This window comes from Hyla sarda, chromosome 1 (assembly GCF_029499605.1).
Source record: "Hyla sarda isolate aHylSar1 chromosome 1, aHylSar1.hap1, whole genome shotgun sequence".
In the NCBI taxonomy this organism is placed as follows: domain Eukaryota; kingdom Metazoa; phylum Chordata; class Amphibia; order Anura; family Hylidae; genus Hyla; species Hyla sarda.
The window spans coordinates 102,251,568-102,274,829 of NC_079189.1; the positions used below are offsets into that span (position 1 = coordinate 102,251,568).

At 46.3% G+C, this 23,262-nt stretch overlaps 1 protein-coding gene across 1 annotated transcript in view; it reads left to right on the top strand.

The window, feature by feature from the left end:
• PDGFRL (platelet derived growth factor receptor like) overlaps positions 1–23,262 on the top strand; it is a 158,084-nt gene that overhangs the window by 36,314 nt on the left and 98,508 nt on the right. Inside the window, exon 2 of the mRNA XM_056559005.1 lies at positions 12,188–12,479. Coding sequence (XP_056414980.1) covers positions 12,188–12,479 — 292 coding nt within the window. The remainder of the gene's footprint in view (positions 1–12,187; positions 12,480–23,262) is intronic.

Genomic DNA, 23,262 nt, shown 5'->3' on the forward strand with positions numbered 1-23,262 from the left:
GTATTATCTGCGATCTTCTTCTCTGGTCTGCTTGATGTCAGACCAGAGAAAAAGACCCCAGGAGAGTGGTGACGTCAGCTGAGAGGACTTCTGTCCACCCTCCAAAGTGCTGCATTGCCGCAGATGCCATGATGCCTGCTCCCCATTTACAAACATTCCTCCGCATCAGACCTTTTTTCACCCACCTTCGTCACCGGGTACTGGTATTGCCACCCACTGCACCACTCTGTCACCAGGCCACTTTCAGGACTCCTGATGCTGCTGCTGCCACCTCAAGGCTGTCTCATTCTGCCACCATATGTTCTCCTCATGCTGCCGCCACCTCCACATTGTGTAATTCAGCCACTATATGTTCTCCTCATGAAGCCACCTCCACGCTGTGTCATTCAGCCACTATATGTTCTATTCATGCTGCCGCCAACTCCAGGCTGTGCCCTTCAGCCACTATATGTTCTCCTCATGCTGCCGCCACCTCCACCCTGTGTCATTCAGCCACTATATGTTCTACTCATGCTGCCGCCAACTCCAGGCTGTGCCCTTCTGCCACCATATGTTCTCCTCATGCTGCTGCCACCTCCACCCTGTATCATTCAGCCACTATATGTTCTACTCATGCTGCCGCCAACTCCAGGCTGTGTCATTCAGCCACTATATGTTCTCCTCAAGCTGCCGCCAACTCTAGGCTGTGCCATTCAGCCACTATATGTTCTACTCATGCTGCTGACAACTCCAGGCTGTGTCATTCAGCCACTATATGTTCTCCTCAAGCTGCCACCAACTTCAGGCTGTGCCAATCAGCCACTTTATGGTCTCCTCATGCTGCCGCCACCTCCATGCTGTTTCATTCAGCCACTATATGTTCTACTCATGCTGCCGCCACCTCCATGCTGTGACATTCAGCCGCTATATGTTCTACTCATGCTGCTGACAACTCCAGGCTGTGTCATTCAGCCACTATATGGTTTACTGATGCTGCAGGGCCTGGGACATTACATAAAAAATGTAATTAAAATTAAATTTGAAAATTCATCTTTTAAATGGTTACTCCGCTGTCCAGCATTTGGAACAAACTGTTTTGAATGCTAAAGTCGGCGTCGGGAGCTCGTGACGTCATAGCCCCCTCATGATGTCATGCCCCACCCCCTCACTTGCAAGTCTATGGGAGGGATGCTGCTGGGCCGGGGACATTACCTAAAAAAAATTTATGGTAGCACCAGCTACCATAAGGCTGGAATTCCACTGAGGTTTTTTTTTGCAAAAACGCCATAAAAAACGCCAATTTTCCCGCACTGCAAAATGCCAGATCCACTTGACGTTTTTCAGTTTGGTGTATTTTTTTTATCCATTTGGTGTTTTTCAGCAATTTTGGGCTCAGAGGCTGGTTTTTCAAAACGCCCGACAAAACCTAGTTTGGCATTTTTTCAAGCGGTTTTTATTCTCTTTTGGACTTCAGCAATCCAAAAAAGTGATGGAGATACCTTTTTCATTAAAATTTCGTAAGGTACCATTAAAAAAATAATAATAAAAAAGATACAGCAGTGATGGAAAAAATAGTATTTAACGAAATTTATCTTTTTTATTACGAAATTTTTATTAATTTTTAAACAGGGATCAATTTATGTGGATAGGTAAAGCACAAAAAATGTAGCCGGAAATAATAAAAATGTAGGGTGTGTGTGTTTTTCACTTTTTTTTTTTACATTTTTTAGGTAGTATTACTACTCCCAGCATGGAACACACTGTTCCATGATGGGAGTAGTAGTACCTGTACTAATAGACAGATCGTCTGTTGCGATCCTCCTGTATAATGTACAGATGTGGCTGGACGCTCTTCTATGGTCCCCTGCACTGCGGTATATATACACCTATTCATCTTTCTCGCAGAGAGCTGTGATTGGCCAGATGGTTCCAGCCAATCACAGCTCTCTGTGGTAAATAGGAATATGTGTATATATACGGCAGTGCAGGGGACCATAGAAGAGCTGCCGCCGCATCTATGCATTATACAGGAGGATCACAGCGGGTGTAGTTTTCACTACTACTCCCAACATGGTGCACACTCTGCTCCATGCTGGAAGCTGTAGTACCTGCATTAACCCCTTAACGACCAAGGACGTATATTTACGTCCTTAGCCGGCTCCCGCGATATAACGCGGGGTCACACGGTGACCCCGCGTCATATCGGGTCGGTCCCAGCATGTATCTGATGCCGAGACCCGGGGCTAATAGCGCGCGGCAGCGATCGCGGTGCCGCGCGCTATTAACCCTTTAGACGAGGCGTTCAAAGTTGAACGCCGCGTCTAAACCAAAAGTGAAAGCTGCCCGGCTGCTCAGTGGGGCTGATCGGTGTCGCCGCAGTGAAAATGCGGTGTCCCGATCAGCTGGGACACGAGCGGAGGTCCTCTTACCTGCCTCCGGCGTGTCCCCTCGGCGATTGATTGCTCCAAGCCTGAGATTCAGGCTTGAGCAATCGACTGCCGATAACCCTGATCACTAAAAAAAGTTAATAAATGTGATTTAACCCTTTCCTTAATAAAAGTTCAAATCACCCCCCTTTCCCCCCGCCAAAAAACACCATGTAAATAAAAATAAATATAAACATATGTGGTATCGCCGCGTGCGTAAATGTCCGAACTATAAAAATATATCATTAATTAAACTGCATGGTCAATGGCGTACGCGCAAAAAAATTCCAAAGTCCAAAATAACGTATTTTTGGTTGCTTTTTATATCATGAAAAAATTAATAAAAAGCGTTCAAAAAATCCGATTAATACAAAAATGGTACCTTTAAAAACTTCAGATCACGGCGCAAAATATGAGCCCTCATATTGCCCCATATGTGGAAAAATAAAAAAGTTATAGGGGTCAGAAGATAACAATTTTAAACGTATACATTTTTCTGCATGTAGTTATCATTTTTTACGACAAAATCAAACCTATATAAGTAGGGTACCATTTTAATTGTATGGACCTACAGAATAAAGATAAGGTGTCATTTTTACCGAAAAATGTACTGCGTAGAAACGGAAGCCCCCAAAAGTTACAAAATGGCGTTTTTTCTTCAATTTCATCGCACAATTTTTTTTCCGTTTCGTCGTAGATTTTTAGGTAAAATGACTGATGTCACTGCAAAGTAGAATTGGTGGTGCAAAAAATAAGCCATCATATGGATTTTTAGGTGCAAAATTGAAAGGGTTATGATTTTTAAAAGGTGAGGAGGAAAAAACGAAAAACCCGTGGTCCTTAAGGGGTTAAGAACAGATCGCATCAGGTGTCAGAAATTACACTCGCTGCAATCTGTCTATTAATGCAGGTACTACAGCTCCCAGCATGGAGCAGAGTGTGCTCCATGTTTGGAGTAGTAGTACTTGTGGTTAAGAGCAGATCACAGCAGGTATCAACACTGACATCCGCTGTGATCGTCCTGTCTATAGAAGAGATGCAGAGCAGCTGTATACATCTCTGCTCTGTACTCCGGCCACTTACTCATTCATATTTCCCTTAGAGAGCGGTGATTGGCTGCAACCATCCGGCCAATCACCAATCTGGGTGGAAAATATGAATGAATGATGTTCTATTCATATCACTGGCCGGACTATAGTGCAGAGATGCGAGCGATGTATAGAGCCACATCTCTGCTATATTATGGATGATCGCGTCCGGTGTCAGACTGACACCCAGGGCGATATGTCTATTAGTACAGGTACTACTACTCCCATCATGGAACAGTGTGGTCCATAATGGGAGTAGTAGTACTACATAAAAAATAAAAAAAGAGAAAAAAAAGTTAAAACACATACACAGTTTATAAAAAAATATTTTAGACAATTTTTTTTGGTACCCAACTAATTTTGTACAAAAAAACATCAAAGTGGCAAAAAAAGGCAAATTCCACACAAAGGTAAAAACGCAAGAAAAAACGCCAGAAAAAAATCCAACACGCAGGGAAAAACAGTGGCAGTTTTTCTGGTGTTTTTTCTGGCGTTTTTAAGCCAAAAAATAAGCAGGGCAAAAATCTCAGTGGAATTCTAGCCTAAATCTTCAATTTAAATTTCAAAATTCATTTTATAATCTTAGGGATTGTGAGGCCCTATGTATCCTCATGCTGCCGTCAACTTCAGGCTGTGTCATTCTGCAAGATTATGGTCTCTTCCTGCTGCTACCACCTCTAGGCTATGTCATTGTGCCTCCATGTGACTCCTTGGTAGATTGGGTTTTGTGGTCATACAGTATTAGTTCAAAGCAAACATGGGGACATTAAACTTGGGAATCTAATATAAATCTAAAATTTTAATTTAAAAACGTCATAATACCTGTGGAATTATCGCAAGAATCCAAAGAAACAGCTTGGAACGATAACAATGAACCATAACTGATTAAATGAAACTGTTACACCGAGCGCTCCGGATCATCGCCCCTCCCCGGAGCGCTCACATCGTTCTCCTATTCGCAGCGCCCCGGTCAGACCTGACGACCGGGTGCGCTGCGATAATGTTCCCAGCCGCTCCTTAGGGAGCGCGCGCGCCGGGTCTTTGCGATTTAAAGGGCCGGTGCGCCACTGATTGGCGCATGAGGATTTAATCAGTACCTTCACCTCTGCACTTCCCTACTTATACCTCACTTCCCCTGCACTCCCTTGCCGGATCTTGTTGCCATTGTGCCAGTGAAAGCGTTTCCTTGTGTGTTCCTAGCCTGTGTTCCAGACCTCCTGCCGTTGCCCCTGACTACGATCCTTGCTGCCTGCCCTGACCTTCTGCTACGTCCGACCTTGCTCTTGTCTACTCCCTTGTACCGCGCTTATCTCAGCAGTCAGAGAGTTTGAGCCGTTGCCGGTGGATACGATCTGGTTGCTACCGCCGCTGCAAGACCATCCCGCTTTGCGGCGGGCTCTGGTGAATACCAGTAGCAACTTAGAACCGGTCCACCGACACGGTCCACGCCAATCCCTCTCTGGCACAGAGGATCCACCTCCAGCCAGCCGAATCGTGACAGTAGATCCGGCCATGGATTCCGCTGAGGTCCCGCTGCCAGTTGTCGCTGACCTCACCACGGTGGTCGCCCAGCAGTCGCAACAGATAGCGCAACAAGGCCACCAGCTGTCTCAACTGACCGTGATGCTACAGCAGCTACTACCACAGCTTCAACAATCATCTCCTCTGCCAGCTCCTGCACCTCCTCCGCAGCGAGTGGCCGCATCCAGCCTCCGTTTATCTTTGCCGGACAAATTTGATGGGGACTCTAAATTTTGCCTTGGTTTTCTTTCACAATGTTCCCTGCATTTGGAGATGATGTCGGACCAGTTTCCAACTGAAAGGTCAAAGGTGGCTTTCGTAGTCAGCCTTCTGTCTGGGAAAGCCCTGTCATGGGCCACACCGCTCTGGGACCGCAATGATCCTGTCACTGCCTCTGTACACTCTTTCTTCATGGAGATTCAAAGTGTCTTCGAGGAACCTGCCCGAGCCTCTTCTGCCGAGACTGCCCTGCTGAACCTGGTCAAGGGTAATTCTTCTGTTGGCGAGTACGCAATCCAATTGCGTACTGTCACCTCCGAATTGTCCTGGAATAACGAGGCCCTCTGCGCGACCTTTAAAAAAGGCCTATCCAGTAACATCAAAGATGTGCTGGCCGCACGAGAAATCCCTGCTAACCTGCATGAACTTATTCATCTTGCCACCCGCATTGACATGTTTTTTTTCGAAAGGCGTCAGGAGCTCTGCCAGGATATGGACTTTGTTGGCACGAGGCGGTTTCTCTCCCCGGCTCCTCTCTCCTCTGGTCCACTGCAATCCGTTCCTGTGCCTTCCGCCGTGGAGGCTATGCAAGTTGTCCGGTCTCGCTTGACATCTCAAGAGAGGACACGACGCCGCATGGAGAACCTTTGCCTGTACTGCGCCAGTACCGAACATTTCTTGAAGGATTGTCCTATCCGACCTCCACGTCAGGAAAGACGCACGCTGACTCCGCACAAAGGTGAGACAGCTCTTGATGTGAACTCTGCTTCTCCACGTCTTACTGTGCCTGTGCGGATTTCTTCTTCTACCTTCTCCTTCTCAGCTATGGCCTTCTTGGATTCCGGATCTGCAGGAAATTTTATTTTGGCCTCTTTCATCAACAGGTTCAACATCCCGGTGACCAGTCTCGCCAGACCCCTCTACATCGCCTCTGTTAATAATGAAAGATTGGACTGTACTGTGCGTTACCGCACGGAACCCCTCTTAATGTGCATCGGACCCCATCACGAAAAAATTGAATTTCTGGTCCTCTCTAACTGCACTTCGGAAATTCTTCTTGGACTACCGTGGCTTCAATGCCATTCCCCAACCCTCGATTGGACTACCGGGGAAATCAAGAACTGGGGTACTTCTTGCCACAAGGACTGTCTTAAGCCTGCTCCCTGTACTGTCAGTCAAGACCCTGTGGTTCCTCCGATATCTGGTCTCCCCAAGGCCTATCTGGTTTATGCTGATGTTTTTTGCAAAAAACAAGCAGAGACTTTGCCTCCTCACAGGCCTTATGACTGTCCTATTGACCTCCTCCCTGGTACTACTCCACCCCGGGGCAGAATCTATCCTCTGTCTGCTCCGGAAACACAAGCCATGTCGGAGTACATCCAAGAGAATTTAAAAAAAGGGGTTTATCCGCAAGACTTCCTCCCCTGCCGGAGCTGGATTTTTTTTTGTTTCCAAAAAAGACGGCTCCTTACGCCCTTGCATTGATTACCGCGGACTTAATAAAATCACTGTAAAAAAACGCTATCCCCTACCTCTTATCTCTGAACTCTTGGATCGCCTACGAGGCGCCCACATCTTTACCAAGCTGGACTTAAGAGGTGCATATAATCTCATCCGCATCAGGGAGGGGGACGAGTGGAAGACCGCATTTAACACCAGAGATGGACACTTTGAATATCTGGTTATGCCCTTTGGGCTTTGCAACGCCCCTGCCATCTTCAAAGACTTTGTAAATGAAATTTTTCGTGATCTTCTATATACCTGTGTTGTGGTTTACCTAGACGATATTTTGATTTTTTCTGCTAACCTAGAAGAACACCGCCAGCATGTCCGCATGGTTCTTCAGAGACTTCGGGACAATCTATTATAGGCCAAAATGGAAAAATGTCTCTTTGAATGTCAATCTCTTCCCTTCCTAGGATACTTAGTCTCTGGCCAGGGACTACAAATGGACCCAGATAAACTATCAGCCGTATTGGATTGGCCACGCCCCCCCGGACTCCGTTCTATCCAACGTTTTTTGGGGTTTGCCAATTATTACAGACAATTTATTCCGCACTTTTCCACTATTGTGGCTCCTATCGTGGCCCTAACCAAGAAAAACACCAACCCTAAGTCCTGGCCTCCTCAAGCGGAAGACGCATTCAAACATCTCAAGACTGCCTTTTCTTCTGCTCCCGTACTCTCCAGACCTGATCCATCTAAGCCCTTCTCGCTGGAGGTAGACGCCTCCTCGTTGGGAGCTGGAGCAGTACTCCTACAAAAAAATTCTTACGAACATGCTGTTACTTGTGGTTTCTTTTCTAGGACCTTCTCTCCGGCGGAGAAAAACTACTCCATTGGTGATCGAGAACTACTGGCCATAAAATTGTTGCTTGAGGAATGGAGGCACCTGCTGGAGGGATTCAAATATCCAGTTATTATATACACTGATCACAAGAATCTCTCTTATCTTCAGTCTGCCCAACGGCTGAACCGTCGCCAGGCTAGGTGGTCGTTGTTCTTTGCCCGTTTTAACTTTGAAATTCATTTTCGCCCTGCTGACAAGAACATTAGGGCTGATGCCCTCTCTCGTTCATCGGATGCCTCTGAAGTGGAAGCTTCCCCGCAACACATTATTCCTCCGGACTGTCTGATCTCCACTTCTCCAGCTTCCATCAGACAAACTCCTCCAGGGAAGACCTTCGTCTCTCCACGCCAGCGCCTCAGGATTCTCAAGTGGGGACACTCCTCACACCTCGCAGGCCATGCTGGCATCAAAAAATCCATCCAGCTCATCTCTCGATTTTATTGGTGGCCTACCCTGGAAGCTGATGTTGTTGATTTCGTGCGGGCTTGTACAGTCTGTGCCCGGGACAAGACCCCTAGCCAGAAGCCTGCTGGTCTCCTCCATCCTCTGCCTGTTCCTGAACGACCATGGTCTCAGATTGGTATGGACTTTATTACTGACTTACCTTTATCCCATGGCAACACAGTTATTTGGGTGGTCGTTGATCGATTCTCCAAGATGGCACATTTTATCCCTCTTCCAGGTCTTCCTTCTGCGCCTCAGTTGGCGAAACTATTTTTTATACACATTTTTCGCCTTCACGGGCTGCCTACGCATATCGTCTCGGATAGAGGCGTTCAATTTGTGTCTAAATTCCGGAGGGCCCTCTGTAATCAACTCAAAATCAAATTAAACTTCTCATCTTCTTATCATCCCCAATCCAATGGGCAAGTAGAAAGAATTAATCAGGTTCTGGGTGACTATTTGCGACATTTTGTTTCCTCCCGCCAGGATGACTGGGCAGATCTTCTACCATGGGCCGAATTCTTGTACAATTTCAGAGTCTCTGAACCTTCCACTAAATCCCCATTCTTCGTGGTGTACGGCCATTACCCTCTTCCCCCCCTTCCCACTCCCATGCCCTCTGGTTTGCCCGCTGTTGATGAGGTGACTCGGGACTTCTCCCCCATATGGAAAGAGACTCAAAAATCTCTCTTACAGGCCTCATCCCGGATGAAAAAACATGCCGATAGGAAAAGAAGAATTCCCCCCATTTTTTCTCCCGGAGACAAAGTATGGCTCTCCGCCAAGTATGTCCGCTTTCGTGTCCCCAGTTATAAACTGGGACCACGCTATCTTGGTCCTTTCAAAATCAAGTGCCAAATCAACCCTGTCTCTTACAAACTCCTTCTTCCTCCTTCTCTCCGTATTCCCAATGCTTTCCATTTCTCTCTCCTTAAACCACTCATCCTTAACCGCTTCTTTCCCAAAGTTGTTTCTCCCACTCCAGTTTCCGGGTCCTCTGACGTTATTTCGGTGAAAGAAATTCTGGCATCCAAGACGGTCAGAGGTAAAAAAAAATTTTTGGTTGATTGGGAGAATTGCGGCCCAGAGGAGAGGTCATGGGAACCTGAGGACAACATCCTGGTTAAGAATCTTATCCTCAAATTCTCAGGTTCCAAAAAGAGGGGGAGACCCAAGGGGGGGGTACTGTTACGCCGAGCGCTCCAGGTCCCCGGTCCTCCCCGGAGAGCTCACAGCGTTCTCCTATTCGCAGCGTCCTGGTCAGACCTGCCGACCGGGTGCGCTGCGATAATGTTCCCAGCCGGGATGCGATTCGCGATGCGGGATGCGCCCGCTCGCGATGCGCATCCCGACTCGCTTACCAGACCCGTTCCCCGTCTGTGCTGTCCCGGCGCGTGCGGCCCCGCTCCTTAGGGCGCGCGTGCGCCGGGTCTTTGCGATTTAAAGGGCCGGTATGCCACTGATTGGCGCATGAGGTTTTAATCAGTACCTTCACCTGTGCACTTCCCTACTTATACCTCACTTCCCCTGCACTCCCTTGCCGGATCTTGTTGCCATTGTGCCAGTGAAAGCGTTTCCTTGTGTGTTCCTAGCCTGTGTTCCAGACCTCCTGCCGTTGCCCCTGACTACGATCCTTGCTGCCTGCCCTGACCTTCTGCTACGTCCGACCTTGCTCTTGTCTTCTCCCTTGTACCGCGCTTATCTCAGCAGTCAGAGAGGTTGAGCCGTTGCCGGTGGATACGACCTGGTTGCTACCGCCGCTGCAAGACCATCCCGCTTTGCGGCGGGCTCTGGTGAATACCAGTAGCAACTTAGAACCGGTCCACCGACACTGTCCACGCCAATCCCTCTCTGGCACAGAGGATCCACCTCCAGCCAGCCGAATCATGACAGAAACATTCACACTTTTACTGTCAGGGGGGCGCTGAGAGGCAGGGGCTGAAACAGGTGGTATTTTGCCTGGCGGAGGACCGCCAGCTTGATGCTCCCCAGAATGGTTAATGGAAAAATTTAAATAAATTCAAATTAAATAAAAATGACATAAAAAATCTGCAACATCCAGACACCCTGTGGCAGTGATTCTAATAGTGATGCCTGTAATCTGCATGTCATACTGAATAACAGTATTATTTCACTAACACAGCATACTCCTTATGCGTGTTAGGACAAGGCAAAGTGTTCTACGCCCCTATTGAGCCTCTCTGTAGGCCAGAAATAGCAGTTTTTAATAGCGATTTAATAGCGATATAGCGAATAAATTCGGTTTGAATCAAATTTATCTGAAATTAGCTCATCTCTAGTCACAACACAACCACATTTGGTATCATTGCCTGTGATGTAGCAGCAAGTGTGATGTCATGTTGTCGTTTAGCCCTAGCATTAAGCCATTTTGATATGCCAGTATTTTTATATTTTTTTGTCAGTATTTGTAAGCCAAAATAAAGACAACTATAGAGTGTATTTTCTTCATCTAGTGGCCAACCGAAAAACCTACAAAAACCCTACAAAATCTATCCTTTATTAGATATGCATTAATAGTAGAAAAAACATGTCAATTGATTAAAAAAACAGGTAGCATGTAGTGCTTATCCTAGATATCATAAATTATTTCACTTGATACCAATCCACCAGACAGTCTTAAGACTTTAAAACAAACCAACATTTAATAGCATAAAAAATAATTCACAAAAACAGTAACAGTGATACAAATAACCAAAAGCTCACATGTCCATGTGTTTTGATTGCTCTACCCCAGGACACTTCATGGGCTATCAAGGGATAACAAGAAGAAAAGACGTGGTCTCAAAAAGCAGGAGATGCTCAACCTCAAATGCAGTTGTGTATAGACTTGCATTGAGAAGGCGTGGCGGGCATGGCATCATGAGGGGAGGGCTATGACGTCATAAGCTCCTGGCGCCGGCTCCAGCATTTGGAACAGTTTGTTCCAAACGCTGAGCAGCGGAGTACCCCTTTAAACCTTTCTGCACCTGTCATTTGGGAGTTTTTATAGTGTAACATAATAAAAGTTACGTATTATTTCAAGCACTTTCTGTTAGTACACTTTTTGGTTTTGATGTATTTTATAGTTTGTTTGGTTTCCGACCCAAGTGGGGTCGGTACAGGACCAATACAATTCTCTGCATATGTGTAGATATCTCAATGCAAGGGTGTGGGAAGAAATGGAAGGGAAAAAGGGTAGGAGTTAAGGGAAAGTAAGAGAAACACAGGAAATTCTAGATATTGTGTCATCTTTTTATTTCTATATTGTTATTTATATTGAAAACAAAATATTTGAAAGCCCCATAGAAAATGAACAGAGTCGCATGTGTGCTGTCACTCAGGGGTTAAGGTGCCTCTGATCCAAGGATTGGCAGGGGCCCCAGCAGTCAGGCTCCCACTGGTCAGCTAGCTCTAAGTTATACTCATGGGATAACTGCTTTAAAAACTATGATAACATCTAGAAGCAATCTGTGAACATCTTCAGTATCCCTTTAAATCCACATTGATATTTTGTGCTGTGTATGAAGTGTAAAACATTGTACTTATCTGTACTGTATTGAGGATTTGATCATTGCTTTCAAATGGTTTTATGCTTTATGCGGGCAATGGTCATTACTGTCTACATCCAAGTTTTTTATTGTAATTTTATTTATTTAGCAATACTTTAATGGTCTGTTTGCTGACTGAAGGTTAAATTTGATGTATGAAAGATAACACAAACCATAACAATTTTTCATTTGAAAGCATCTAAAAATGCTCCTGCATCCGCCTATTACTGTATTTTTATTTATGCTTAAAATTCTTTCTCATAATGTCCACCCAATGTGCTCAGTGTTGTTGTAAGAAGCCCTTTCTAGTGCCCTATTTTCTGGCCTACATAATAGCTGGAATCGCTCCAATCCTCCTCCTGGGGATGTGTGACCACCAGTCCTGAATACATTAGGTGGATGTTCTTAGAGACTCAAAAGATCACTATGATGTGCCATAACATGCACGCAGCAGCAGTGTCTACTCACAGGAACATTTTTTCTATGATTCCAATAAAAATATTGTCATGGTTTGCTTGATCCTACAGTAAAATATTAATATTTTTTTTTTTAAATAAAAAAATTATAATTTTTTCACAGTACAACTCTCAAATGTTTTTTTTTTCTTTCTAGTTTTTGGCCAACCACCCGGCAAAGGGAAGCGTCCAAAGGAGCCTGCAGAAAATAAAATCAAACCTGCTATAAAGAAGCTAAAGCCAAAAATAACAAAGCTTAAGGAATCCACAGAGCCCATCTCCAAGGTACAGTCTATTATGACACAAGTTATGGACAAAGGTCGGTTTCAGAAGCCCCCGGCTATGCTCACCATGTCAGCAGGGCAGAGTATGGAGCTTAGATGTAAAGGAGAGAAGATAACATGGAACTACCCCAAATTCTTGGACACATTTAAGGACTCTAGACTCAGGTAAACGCCCATAATGGAATGCAAACATCATAATTCATATCAGTTGAAGAAAAGTGGAAAAATCTTTTCTTGCTGACATTTTTTTGCCAAAAAATACAGAAGAGGACATAATCCTTGCATATAGCTAACAGATGGAAAATTATTCATAAATGGTATCTGATGAGCATCTGGCCATGACTAGCCTACCAACCTATGTAGTATATATTAAAGGCATGTGCCAGGAAAGTCCAAGGCTCTGGACATAGAACTGTATGTGTCACGGATCGGCTGGCAGGTGGTGGATCCTCTGTGCCAGAGAGGGATTGGCGTGGACCGTGCTGGTGGACCGGTTCTAAGTTGCTACTGGTATTCACCAGAGCCCGCCGCAAAGCGGGATGGTCTTGCAGCGGCGGTAGCAACCAGGTCGTATCCACCAGCAACGGCTCAACCTCTCTGACTGCTGAAGATAGGCGCGGTACAAGGGAGTAGACAAGAGCAAGGTCGGACGTAGCAGAAGGTCGGGGCAGGCAGCAAGGATCGTAGTCAGGGGCAACGGCAGGAGGTCTGGAACACAGGCTAGGAACACACAGGGAACGCTTTCACTAGGCACTAAGGCAACAAGATCCGGCGAGGGAGTGCAGGGGAAGTGAGGTATAAATAGGGAGTGCACAGGTGAACACACTAATTAAGCCAACTGGGCCAATCAGCGGCGCAGTGGCCCTTTAAATCGCAGAGACCCGGCGCGCGCGCGCCCTAAGGAGCGGGGCCGCGCGCGCTGGGACAGGACCGACGGAGAGCGAGTCAGGTACGGGAGCCGGGGGGCGCATCGCGAGTGGGCGCCACCCGCATCGCGAATCGCATCCCGGCTGGGAGAGGTATCGCAGCGCACCCGGTCAGCAGGTCTGACCGGGGCGCTGCAATTGCAGGGATGTTGCGAGCGCTCCGGGGAGGAGACGGGACCCGGAGCGCTCGGCGTAACAGTACCCCCCCCCTTGGGTCTCCCCCTCTTCTTGGAGCCTGAGAACCTGAGGACCAGACTTTTGTCTAGGATGTTGTCCTCAGGTTCCCAGGATCTCTCTTCTGGACCACAGCCCTCCCAATCTACCAAAAAAAATTTTTTTCCTCTGACCATCTTGGAGGCCAGTATCTCCTTCATGGAGAAGATGTCAGAAGAACCGGAAACAGGAGTGGGAGAAACAAGTTTGGGAGAGAAACGGTTGATGATGAGTGGTTTAAGGAGAGAGACATGGAAGGCATTGGGAATACGAAGAGAAGGAGGAAGAAGGAGTTTGTAAGAGACAGGATTAATCTGGCACAAGACTTTGAAAGGACCAAGATAGCGTGGTCCCAGTTTGTAACTGGGGACACGAAAGCGGACATATTTAGCGGAGAGCCATACCTTGTCTCCGGGGGCAAAAATGGGGGGAGTTCTTCTTTTCTTATCGGCAAACCTTTTCATGCGGGATGAAGCCTGTAAAAGAGAATTTTGGGTCTCTTTCCATATGGTGGAAAGATCACGAGTCACTTCATCCACAGCGGGCACACCAGAGGGCAAGGGAGTAGGGAGGGGGGGAAGAGGGTGACGGCCGTACACCACGAAAAATGGGGACTTAGCAGAAGATTCAGAGACTCTGAAGTTGTATGAGAATTCGGCCCATGGTAGAAGATCTGCCCAGTCATCCTGGCGGGAGGAAACAAAATGCCGTAAATAGTCACCCAGGATCTGGTTAATTCTTTCTACTTGCCCATTGGATTGGGGATGATAAGAAGAAGAGAAGTTTAATTTAATCTTGAGCTGTTTACAGAGGGCCCTCCAGAATTTAGACACAAATCGGACGCCTCTATCCGAGACGATCTGCGTGGGCAAACCGTGAAGACGAAAAATGTGTACAAAAAATTGTTTTGCCAACTGAGGCGCTGAAGGAAGACCAGGAAGAGGAATAAAATGTGCCATCTTGGAAAATCGATCAACGACCACCCAAACAACAGTGTTGCCACGGGATGGGGGTAAGTCTGTAATAAAGTCCATACCAATCAGTGACCAAGGCTGTTCGGGGACAGGCAGAGGATGAAGGAGACCAGCAGGCTTCTGGCGAGGAGTCTTATCCCGTGCACAGACAGTACAGGCCTGCACAAAATCAACAACATCCGTCTCCAGAGTCGGCCACCAATAGAAACGAGAGATGAGTTGCAAGGACTTTTTGATGCCCGCATGGCCTGCGAGGTGGGAGGAGTGACCCCATTTGAGAATCCCGAGACGTTGGCGTGGAGAAACGAAGGTCTTCCCTGGAGGAGTTTGCCTGATGGAGGCTGGAGAAGAGGAGATCAGACAGTCAGGAGGAATGATGTGTTGCGGAGAGGCCTCTACTTCCGAGGCATCCGAGGAACGAGAGAGGGCATCGGCCCTAATGTTCTTGTCGGCAGGGCGAAAATGAATTTCAAAGTTAAAACGAGCAAAGAACAAGGACCACCTGGCCTGGCGAGGGTTCAGCCGTTGGGCAGACTGGAGATAGGAGAGATTCTTGTGATCGGTGTAAATGATGACTGGAAATTTAGATCCCTCCAGCAGATGCCTCCATTCCTCAAGTGCCAATTTAATGGCCAGTAGTTCTCGATCCCCGATGGAGTAGTTTCTCTCCGCCGGAGAGAAGGTCCTAGAAAAAAAACCACAAGTCACAGCATGCCCGGAAGAATTTTTTTGTAGAAGGACCGCTCCAGCTCCCACTGAGGAGGCATCTACCTCCAATAGGAAGGGTTTAGATGGGTCAGGTCTGGAGAGCACGGGAGCAGAAGAAAAGGCAGACTTGAGCCGTTTAAATGCGCCTTCCGCTTGGGGAGACCAGGACTTGGGATTGGCATTTTTCTTGGTTAAAGCTACGATAGGAGCCACAATAGTGGAAAAGTGTGGAATAAATTGTCTGTAATAATTGGCGAACCCCAAAAAACGTTGGATAGCACGGAGTCCGGAGGGGCGTGGCCAATCTAAGACGGCAGAGAGTTTATCCGGGTCCATTTGTAATCCCTGGCCAGAGACCAAGTATCCAAGGAAAGGAAGAGATTGACATTCAAACAGACATAGCAAGAGTCTCTGGAGCAGACAGAGGATAAATTCTGCCCCGGGGTGGAGTAGTGCCCGGGAGGAGGTCAATAGGACAGTCATAAGGCCTGTGAGGAGGTAAAGTCTCAGCTTGCTTTTTGCAAAACACGTCAGCATAGTCCATATAAGCCTTAGGGAGACTGGTTACAGGAGGAACCGCAGGGTCACGGCAGGGAGTACTGGGAACCGGTTTAAGACAGTCCTTGAAACAAGAAGTACCCCAGCTCTTGATTTCTCCTGTGGACCAATCAAGGGTTGGAGAATGGCGTTGAAGCCACGGTAATCCAAGGAGAATTTCGAAAGTGCAATTGGTGAGGACCAAAAACTCAATTTTTTCGTGATGAGGTCCGATGCACATTAGGAGGGGTTCCGTGCGGTAACGCACGGTACAGTCCAATCTTTCATTGTTAACACAATTGATGTAGAGGGGTCTGGCGAGACTGGTCACCGGGATGTTGAACCTGTTGATGAGAGAGGCCAAAATAAAATTTCCTGCAGATCCGGAATCCAAGAAGGCCATGGTAGAGAAGGAGAAGGTAGAGGAAGATATCCGCACAGGCACAGTAAGGCGTGGAGAAGCAGAGTTGACATCAAGAGCTGTCTCACCTTTGTGCGGAGTCAGCGTACGTCTTTCCAGGCGGGGAGGACGGATAGGACAATCCTTCAGGAAGTGTTCGGTACCGGCACAGTACAGGCACAGATTCTCCATGCGGCGTCGTGTCCTCTCTTGAGGTGTCAAGCGAGACCGGTCAACTTGCATAGCCTCCACGGCGGGAGGCACAGGAACGGATTGCAGAGGACCAGAGGAGAGAGGAGCCGGGGAGAAAAAACGCCTCGTGCGAACAAAGTCCATATCCTGGCGGAGCTCCTGACGCCTTTCGGAAAAACGCATGTCAATGCGAGTGGCTAGATGAATAAGTTCATGCAGGTTAGCAGGAATTTCTCGTGCGGCCAGAACATCTTTAATGTTGCTGGATAGGCCTTTTTTAAAGGTCGCGCAGAGGGCCTCATTATTCCAGGATAATTCGGAGGCAAGAGTACGGAATTGGATGGCGTACTCGCCAACGGAAGAATTACCCTGGACCAGGTTCAGCAGGGCAGTCTCAGCAGAAGAGGCTCGGGCAGGTTCCTCAAAGACACTTCGAATCTCCGTGAAGAAGGAGTGTACAGAGGCAGTGACAGGGTCATTGCGGTCCCAGAGCGGTGTGGCCCATGACAGAGCTTTCCCAGACAGAAGGCTGACTACGAAAGCCACCTTAGACCTTTCGGTAGGAAACTGGTCCGACATCATCTCCAAGTGCAGGGAACATTGTGAAAGAAAGCCTCGGCAAAACTTAGAGTCCCCATCAAATTTATCCGGCAAGGATAGTCGTAGGCCGGAAGCGGCCACTCGCTGCGGAGGAGGTGCAGGAGCTGGCGGAGGAGATGATTGCTGAAGCTGTGGTAGTAACTGCTGTAGCATCACGGTCAGTTGAGACAGCTGGTGGCCTTGTTGCGCTATCTGTTGCGACTGCTGGGCGACCACCGTGGTGAGGTCGGCGACAACTGGCAGAGGAACTTCAGCGGGATCCATGGCCGGATCTACTGTCACGGATCGGCTGGCAGGTGGTGGATCCTCTGTGCCAGAGAGGGATTGGAGTGGACCGTGCTGGTGGACCGGTTCTAAGTTGCTACTGGTATTCACCAGAGCCCGCCACAAAGCGGGATGGTCTTGCAGCGGCGGTAGCAACCAGGTCGTATCCACCAGCAACGGCTCAACCTCTCTGACTGCTGAAGATAGGCGCGGTACAAGGGAGTAGACAAGAGCAAGGTCGGACGTAGCAGAAGGTCGGGGCAGGCAGCAAGGATCGTAGTCAGGGGCAACGGCAAAAGGTCTGGAACACAGGCTAGGAACACACAGGGAACGCTTTCACTAGGCACTAAGGCAACAAGATCCGGCGAGGGAGTGCAGGGGAAGTGAGGTATAAATAGGGAGTGCACAGGTGAACACACTAATTAAGCCAACTGGGCCAATCAGCGGCGCAGTGGCCCTTTAAATCGCAGAGACCCGGCGCGCGCGCCCTAAGGAGCGGGGCCACGCGCGCCGGGACAGGACCGACGGAGAGCGAGTCAGGTATGGGAGCCGGGGCGCGCATCGCGAGCGGGCGCCACCCGCATCGCGAATCGCATCCCGGCTGGGAGAGGTATCGCAGCGCACCCGGTCAGCAGGTCTGACCGGGGCGCTGCAATTGCGAGGTTGTTGCGAGCGCTCCGGGGAGGAGCGGGGACCCGGAGCGCTCGGCGTAACAGTATGCTATACATCATCCATTGATTTCCATTTAAAAAAAATGCAGCTGACTATGCTAAGCAGGGCTGCTTGGTACACAGAAAGGCAGGGTGGCAAAGGAGCAGAAGTGCTTGTCAGCTGTGAGAATGGGGCCACAGTACTTTACATGGGGGAAGTCAAACTGCTCTACTCCTGTGCTCTCCGTACCTAACATCTCCTCTGCTTTTCAGTTGCCATTCTCTTCTGCTGCCAGTCTGTTATGCCATGCTGTCTACTATGCAAAAACTCTAGACTCTAGCAACTCTGCCCTAGCAGGTGAAAAACTATCTTGGGTCAAAATTGTGGTCAGTATAGAATTGTGTTTATGAGCCATGTCTTCGTACACAGTCTGCATCCCACACACACACCCAGGCATGCTGTTGGGCTGGTTACTTCTCTGCCATATTTTAGACAGCAGATGTTTTGCGGAGTGTCTGCCCAGAAAATTCCACAGTCAGTGGGCATCAGCAGAACAAGCAGGTGCCAGGACTGCTCAGAAATGTGGCATCTCCATAGACAGCAATGCATTTCTGAGCGCATTCTGCTGAAAGAATTGATACGTCAATTCTTTCTATAGAGGGCGTTATTTGAACTTTCATGCCAGATGTTTCCGGCGCAGATTTTCTATTGCCCCATCTGGATGAAGTGCTAGTCATGATACAGCTCACCTCACACAATGAGAACTAATCTAAAATTCTATTTATGCCACAATCATGTAGAAGATGTTTAGTTTCTCAGCAAACTGTTTGCTGTTGGTAGGAACAAACTAAATACTGGCAAGTTGTCATTAGAAACTTCAACAGATACTTAAAGGGTCACTCCGGTGGAATTATTTTTTATTTTTTTTATAAATCAACTGGTGCCAGAAAGTTAAACAGATTTGTAAATTACTTTTATTAAAAATCTTAATCTTTCCAGTACTTATCAGCTGCTGTATGCTCATTTTCTTTTTTAATTTATTTTCAGTCTGACCACAGTGCTCTCTGCTGACACCTCTGTCCACGTCAGGAACTGTCCAGAGCTGCAGAGGTTTGCTATGGGGATTTGCTCCTGCTCTGGACAGTTCTGACATGGACAGAGGTGTCAGCAGAGAGCACTGTGGTCAGACTGAAAAGAAATTCAAAAAGAAAAGAACTTCCTCTGTAGCTGTCATGTATGGGCAGGGAAGAGTGAAGCCCTAAACTCACCTGCTCTCACTTGCTCTGCCTACTTGCGTACCCACCCTAGGCAACTGTTCCACAACCACGATGACAGTCCCTGCCTGAATAAGTGAAGGGAGTAAAACATCAACAACATAAACTTACAATACAGACAGAGGTCGGGACACTGTATGGAATAACACACACTAACAGAAATAATAATAATAATCATACACACACACTACATGTCACCTTCCACAAACTGAGTCAGTACCAAGAGATAACAGAAATCCAAATCACTGAAACAGGAGAGGAGTCAGAGAGCAGAGCCAATAAGACAATTATGCCAGAAATACAAGATACACTACAAATGCTAGCTAGGAGTATAAGCTCTTTCGCAGCCGACACCTAGATGAATACTGAGGGTTTAAATAGGGAGCTAAGCAGGTGAAAAGCCAATGAGGTCAGCTGACCATCCAGAGAACGGGGTGTTTTCACAGTTACCAGAATAACAAAAAGCCTCAGTGCAGATTGGGGTTCTTACAGTAGTATATGGCTGCTGTTAACTGCTGGAATGATTTAGATATTTTTAAATAGAAGTAATTTACAAATCTGTTAAACTTTCTGGTACCAGTTGATTTTAAGAAAAATGTTTCCACTGGAGTACCCCACTGTGCAGCATTAAACAACAGTAGGATATGTGTCCACATACACATGGCCTGACTAAAGTTTCACCTATGTTTTAGAAGAAACCCAGAAAAAAATCACATAGATGAAACAAGTCTGGACTTACGTGTCCTTCAAAAGCAACATGTCACTTGTATATGTGTATTTTGTTCCTATAACCCACAAGAAAATTTGCAGAAATGTCAAGATCTTATTGTTTGTAGCATAGTCAGAGTTAGTTCTCAGTCTGCAGTTATTATAATGTGTATTATTTAAATCCCCTTTATTATTTAAATCCCCTTTAAAGCCGCTTGCCTATAACCTACAGTATATTCTATATTTCGATAGGGCCCTCATGAATCCATAATAAAGTAATGTTAATGTAGAAGCTTTTCATAGTGACCCCACTTCTTCAATGACTATATTTCTGAATTATTCCAGAACGTGTATTTTTAACACATTTCTTAAACTTTTTATTTTTTTCATATGCTGAGTAGGCAGGTTCGCCACATGTCATTTTAGGATCTTTGCATTGCTGGAATTCCACATTTTCACCCTTTCCCTCTAGTTCATTTTTTCTTCATATTAGCAGTAATTTAATTTTCAGGCTGTTTTGTTATCATCCATTCTAACTTTTGAAAGGTATGTTATTACAGAGAAAATATGAATATAATTACGGTATTAAAGTGACTGCAGGTATAATATTTATCTTTACTTTTTTGTGGACATTATTATACAGATTGTTGCCAGACCCTGTGCAAGCTATATTTAATAAGGAATTGTGCACATAAACACTGATCTGCCATAACATTAACATCACTGACAGGTCAAGTTATAGGGGTACTCCACTGCCCCAGCGTTCAAAATATTATGTTCTGAATGCTGGGTGTGGGCTGCGGGGGTCATGATGTCACGGTCACACCCCCTCATTACGTCACACCAAGCCCCCTCAATGAAAGTCTATGGGAGGGGGGCTGCCACGCCCCCTCCTATAGACTTGCATTGAGGGGGGTGTGACATCACAAGGGGCATTACCATGAGGCCACAACCCCGCAGCCCCCACCCAGCGCTCGGAACAAAATGTTCTGAACGTTGAGGCAGTGGAGTACCCCTTTAATAACATTGGTTATCCTATGGCAATGGCACCTGGTAAGGAGTGGGATTGGTCAGTTCTAGAAATTCTGTTAGAACGTGTAAAAATGGGCAAGCGTAAAGATGTAAGGAACCAAGATGTGATGGCTAGATGACCAAGTGAAAGAATCTCCAAAATAGCAAGTTTGGTGGAATGTTCCTCGTATGCAGTGGTCTACTATGTCCAAGGAAGAAAGAAAGGTCAACCATGTCCAAGGAAGGACAACTACATTGATCAATAAAAAACTAAAATGGGGACATCTGTACATATGGACAAATGGAAGAAGGGGGTCTGAGTTATTGAATCATATTTATGTTTACATCCTATGGTTGGTCATGTGTGTGTTTCTTACCTAGAGAAGAGATGCACTATGGGAAGTAGACAAGCAAGGGGAGGCGGTGTGATGATTTGGCCAGTGCTGCGCTGGCAAGCCTTGGTCACAATGGGGGAGATTTATCAAAACCTGTCTAGAGGAAAAGTTGATGAGTTGCCCATAGCAACCAATCAGATCTCATCTTTCATTTTTCAGAGGCCTTTTCAAAAATTAAAGAAGCGATCTGATTGGTTGCTGTGGACAACTCAGCAACTTTTCCTCTAGACAGGTTTTTATAAATCTACCCCAATGTATTTTGGCAGGACATGGGGAACCTGTCTATTAGGCAGGTGGTTTTAACCCCTTAAAGAGTACCTGTTATCAAACCATATTTTCTAAACTAAATAAAATTTAAAAAAAGCTCGGTATCATACCTTTCCCCTTGTTCACAATGTGTGAGTTCCCGGCAGGAGAAAGTCAGCGTTCCCTAGCATGCGTGGCGTCACTGAAGCCTGCGAGAGCTGTGCCTCGCTATGCCCCGCATACACTTCCTGAGTGAGGCCTAGAGAGGCCAGGAGGAAACCAAACTAACTGTTTGACTTGCACAGAGAACATTAAAAACATATAAAGGTTGAGAATTTTAACAGCAAGTAAATAGCAAAGTGTCTTATAATCACATAAAGAACAATATATTAAAAGTTTAGTTTAGTGACAGGTACACTTTAAGGACCACGTTTTTTTTTGTTTGTTTTGTTTTTTGTGCCACCAATTTTACTTTGTAATACCATCAATAATTTCAGCACAAAATCTATGGCGAAACCAGAAAAAAAATATTTGTGGGGAAAAATTGAAAAAACCCGCCATTTTGTAACTTTTGGGGTCTTCCGATCCTACGCAGTGCACTTTTTGGTAAAAATGACACCATGTCTTTATTCTGTAGGTCTATACAGTTACAAGGATACCTAATTTAAATAGGTTTATTTTATTTGCATGAAAATGGTACATATGCTCATAGCAGTTATTCAATTTCATACCCTCATTCTATCCTCATAACTATGAACGTGCGTGCGGTATAAATACTATAAAAGCGCAAGCGGTATAGATACTATGAACGTGCGTGCGGTATAAATACTATGAGCGAGCGTGAGGTATAAATACTATGATTGTGCGTGCGGTATAAATGCTATGAGCGTGCGGTATAAATACTATGAACGTGTGTGCGGTATAAATACTATGAACGTGCGTGTGGTATAAATACTATGAGCGAGCATGTGGTATAACTACTATGAGCGTGCGGTGTAAATACTATGAGCGTGTGTGCAATATTAATGCTATGGGCGTGCGTGCAGTATTAATGCTATGAGTGTGCGTGCCGTACTAATGCCATGAGTGTGCGTGCCGTGTTAATGCCATGAGCATGCATGCAGTATAAAAGCTATGAGCACGCAAGCAATATAATGCCATGAGCGTGCCAGCAGAAAAAAAGCAGAAAAGAGCAGTATGAATACTATGGGTGTATGTACAGTATAGTTATGAGAGTAAGTGCAATGAAACTAAGAGTGTACATGCAGTATAAATGCTATGAGCTTAAGTGCAATATTAATTGCTATGGATGTAGGTGCAGTATCAATGTTGTAAACGTATGTGCAATGAAAAAGGCTGTGAGTGTACGTGCAGTATAAATGCTATGAGCATGAGTGCAGTATAAATGCATTACCTGAATTCAAGTAGAGAAAACAGACATGGTCGCACATCTACATATTGTATTTCGATCTACTTGCTTCTCAGCATAAATTCAAAAACTAACAGGTTATTAGTATACATTTTAATCAAAAGGTACAAGCCTATTCGCCACGTCAAGACCACATATTTAGAATGGGTCCCTAATGTCCCTAGCATAAAATGGCAGAGCGGTCCCAATGCCACTCAAACCAGTCCTAGGGCCGTGCCTCCCCACAGACACGGTGCCACGGCAGCAATGGATGCCGCACAGCACCACACCAGTGTGAACAAGGTGTAAAAGCTCACTTACCATGTGCTCCTAGTCAGACTGGGAGGCTGCCAGAAATGAAAGGGCCCTGTGTAGCTACCTGCTACTTTATATAGCGTTGGGCTGTAGGGGTGGGGCAGAGTACAGACCAAGTGAAACCAA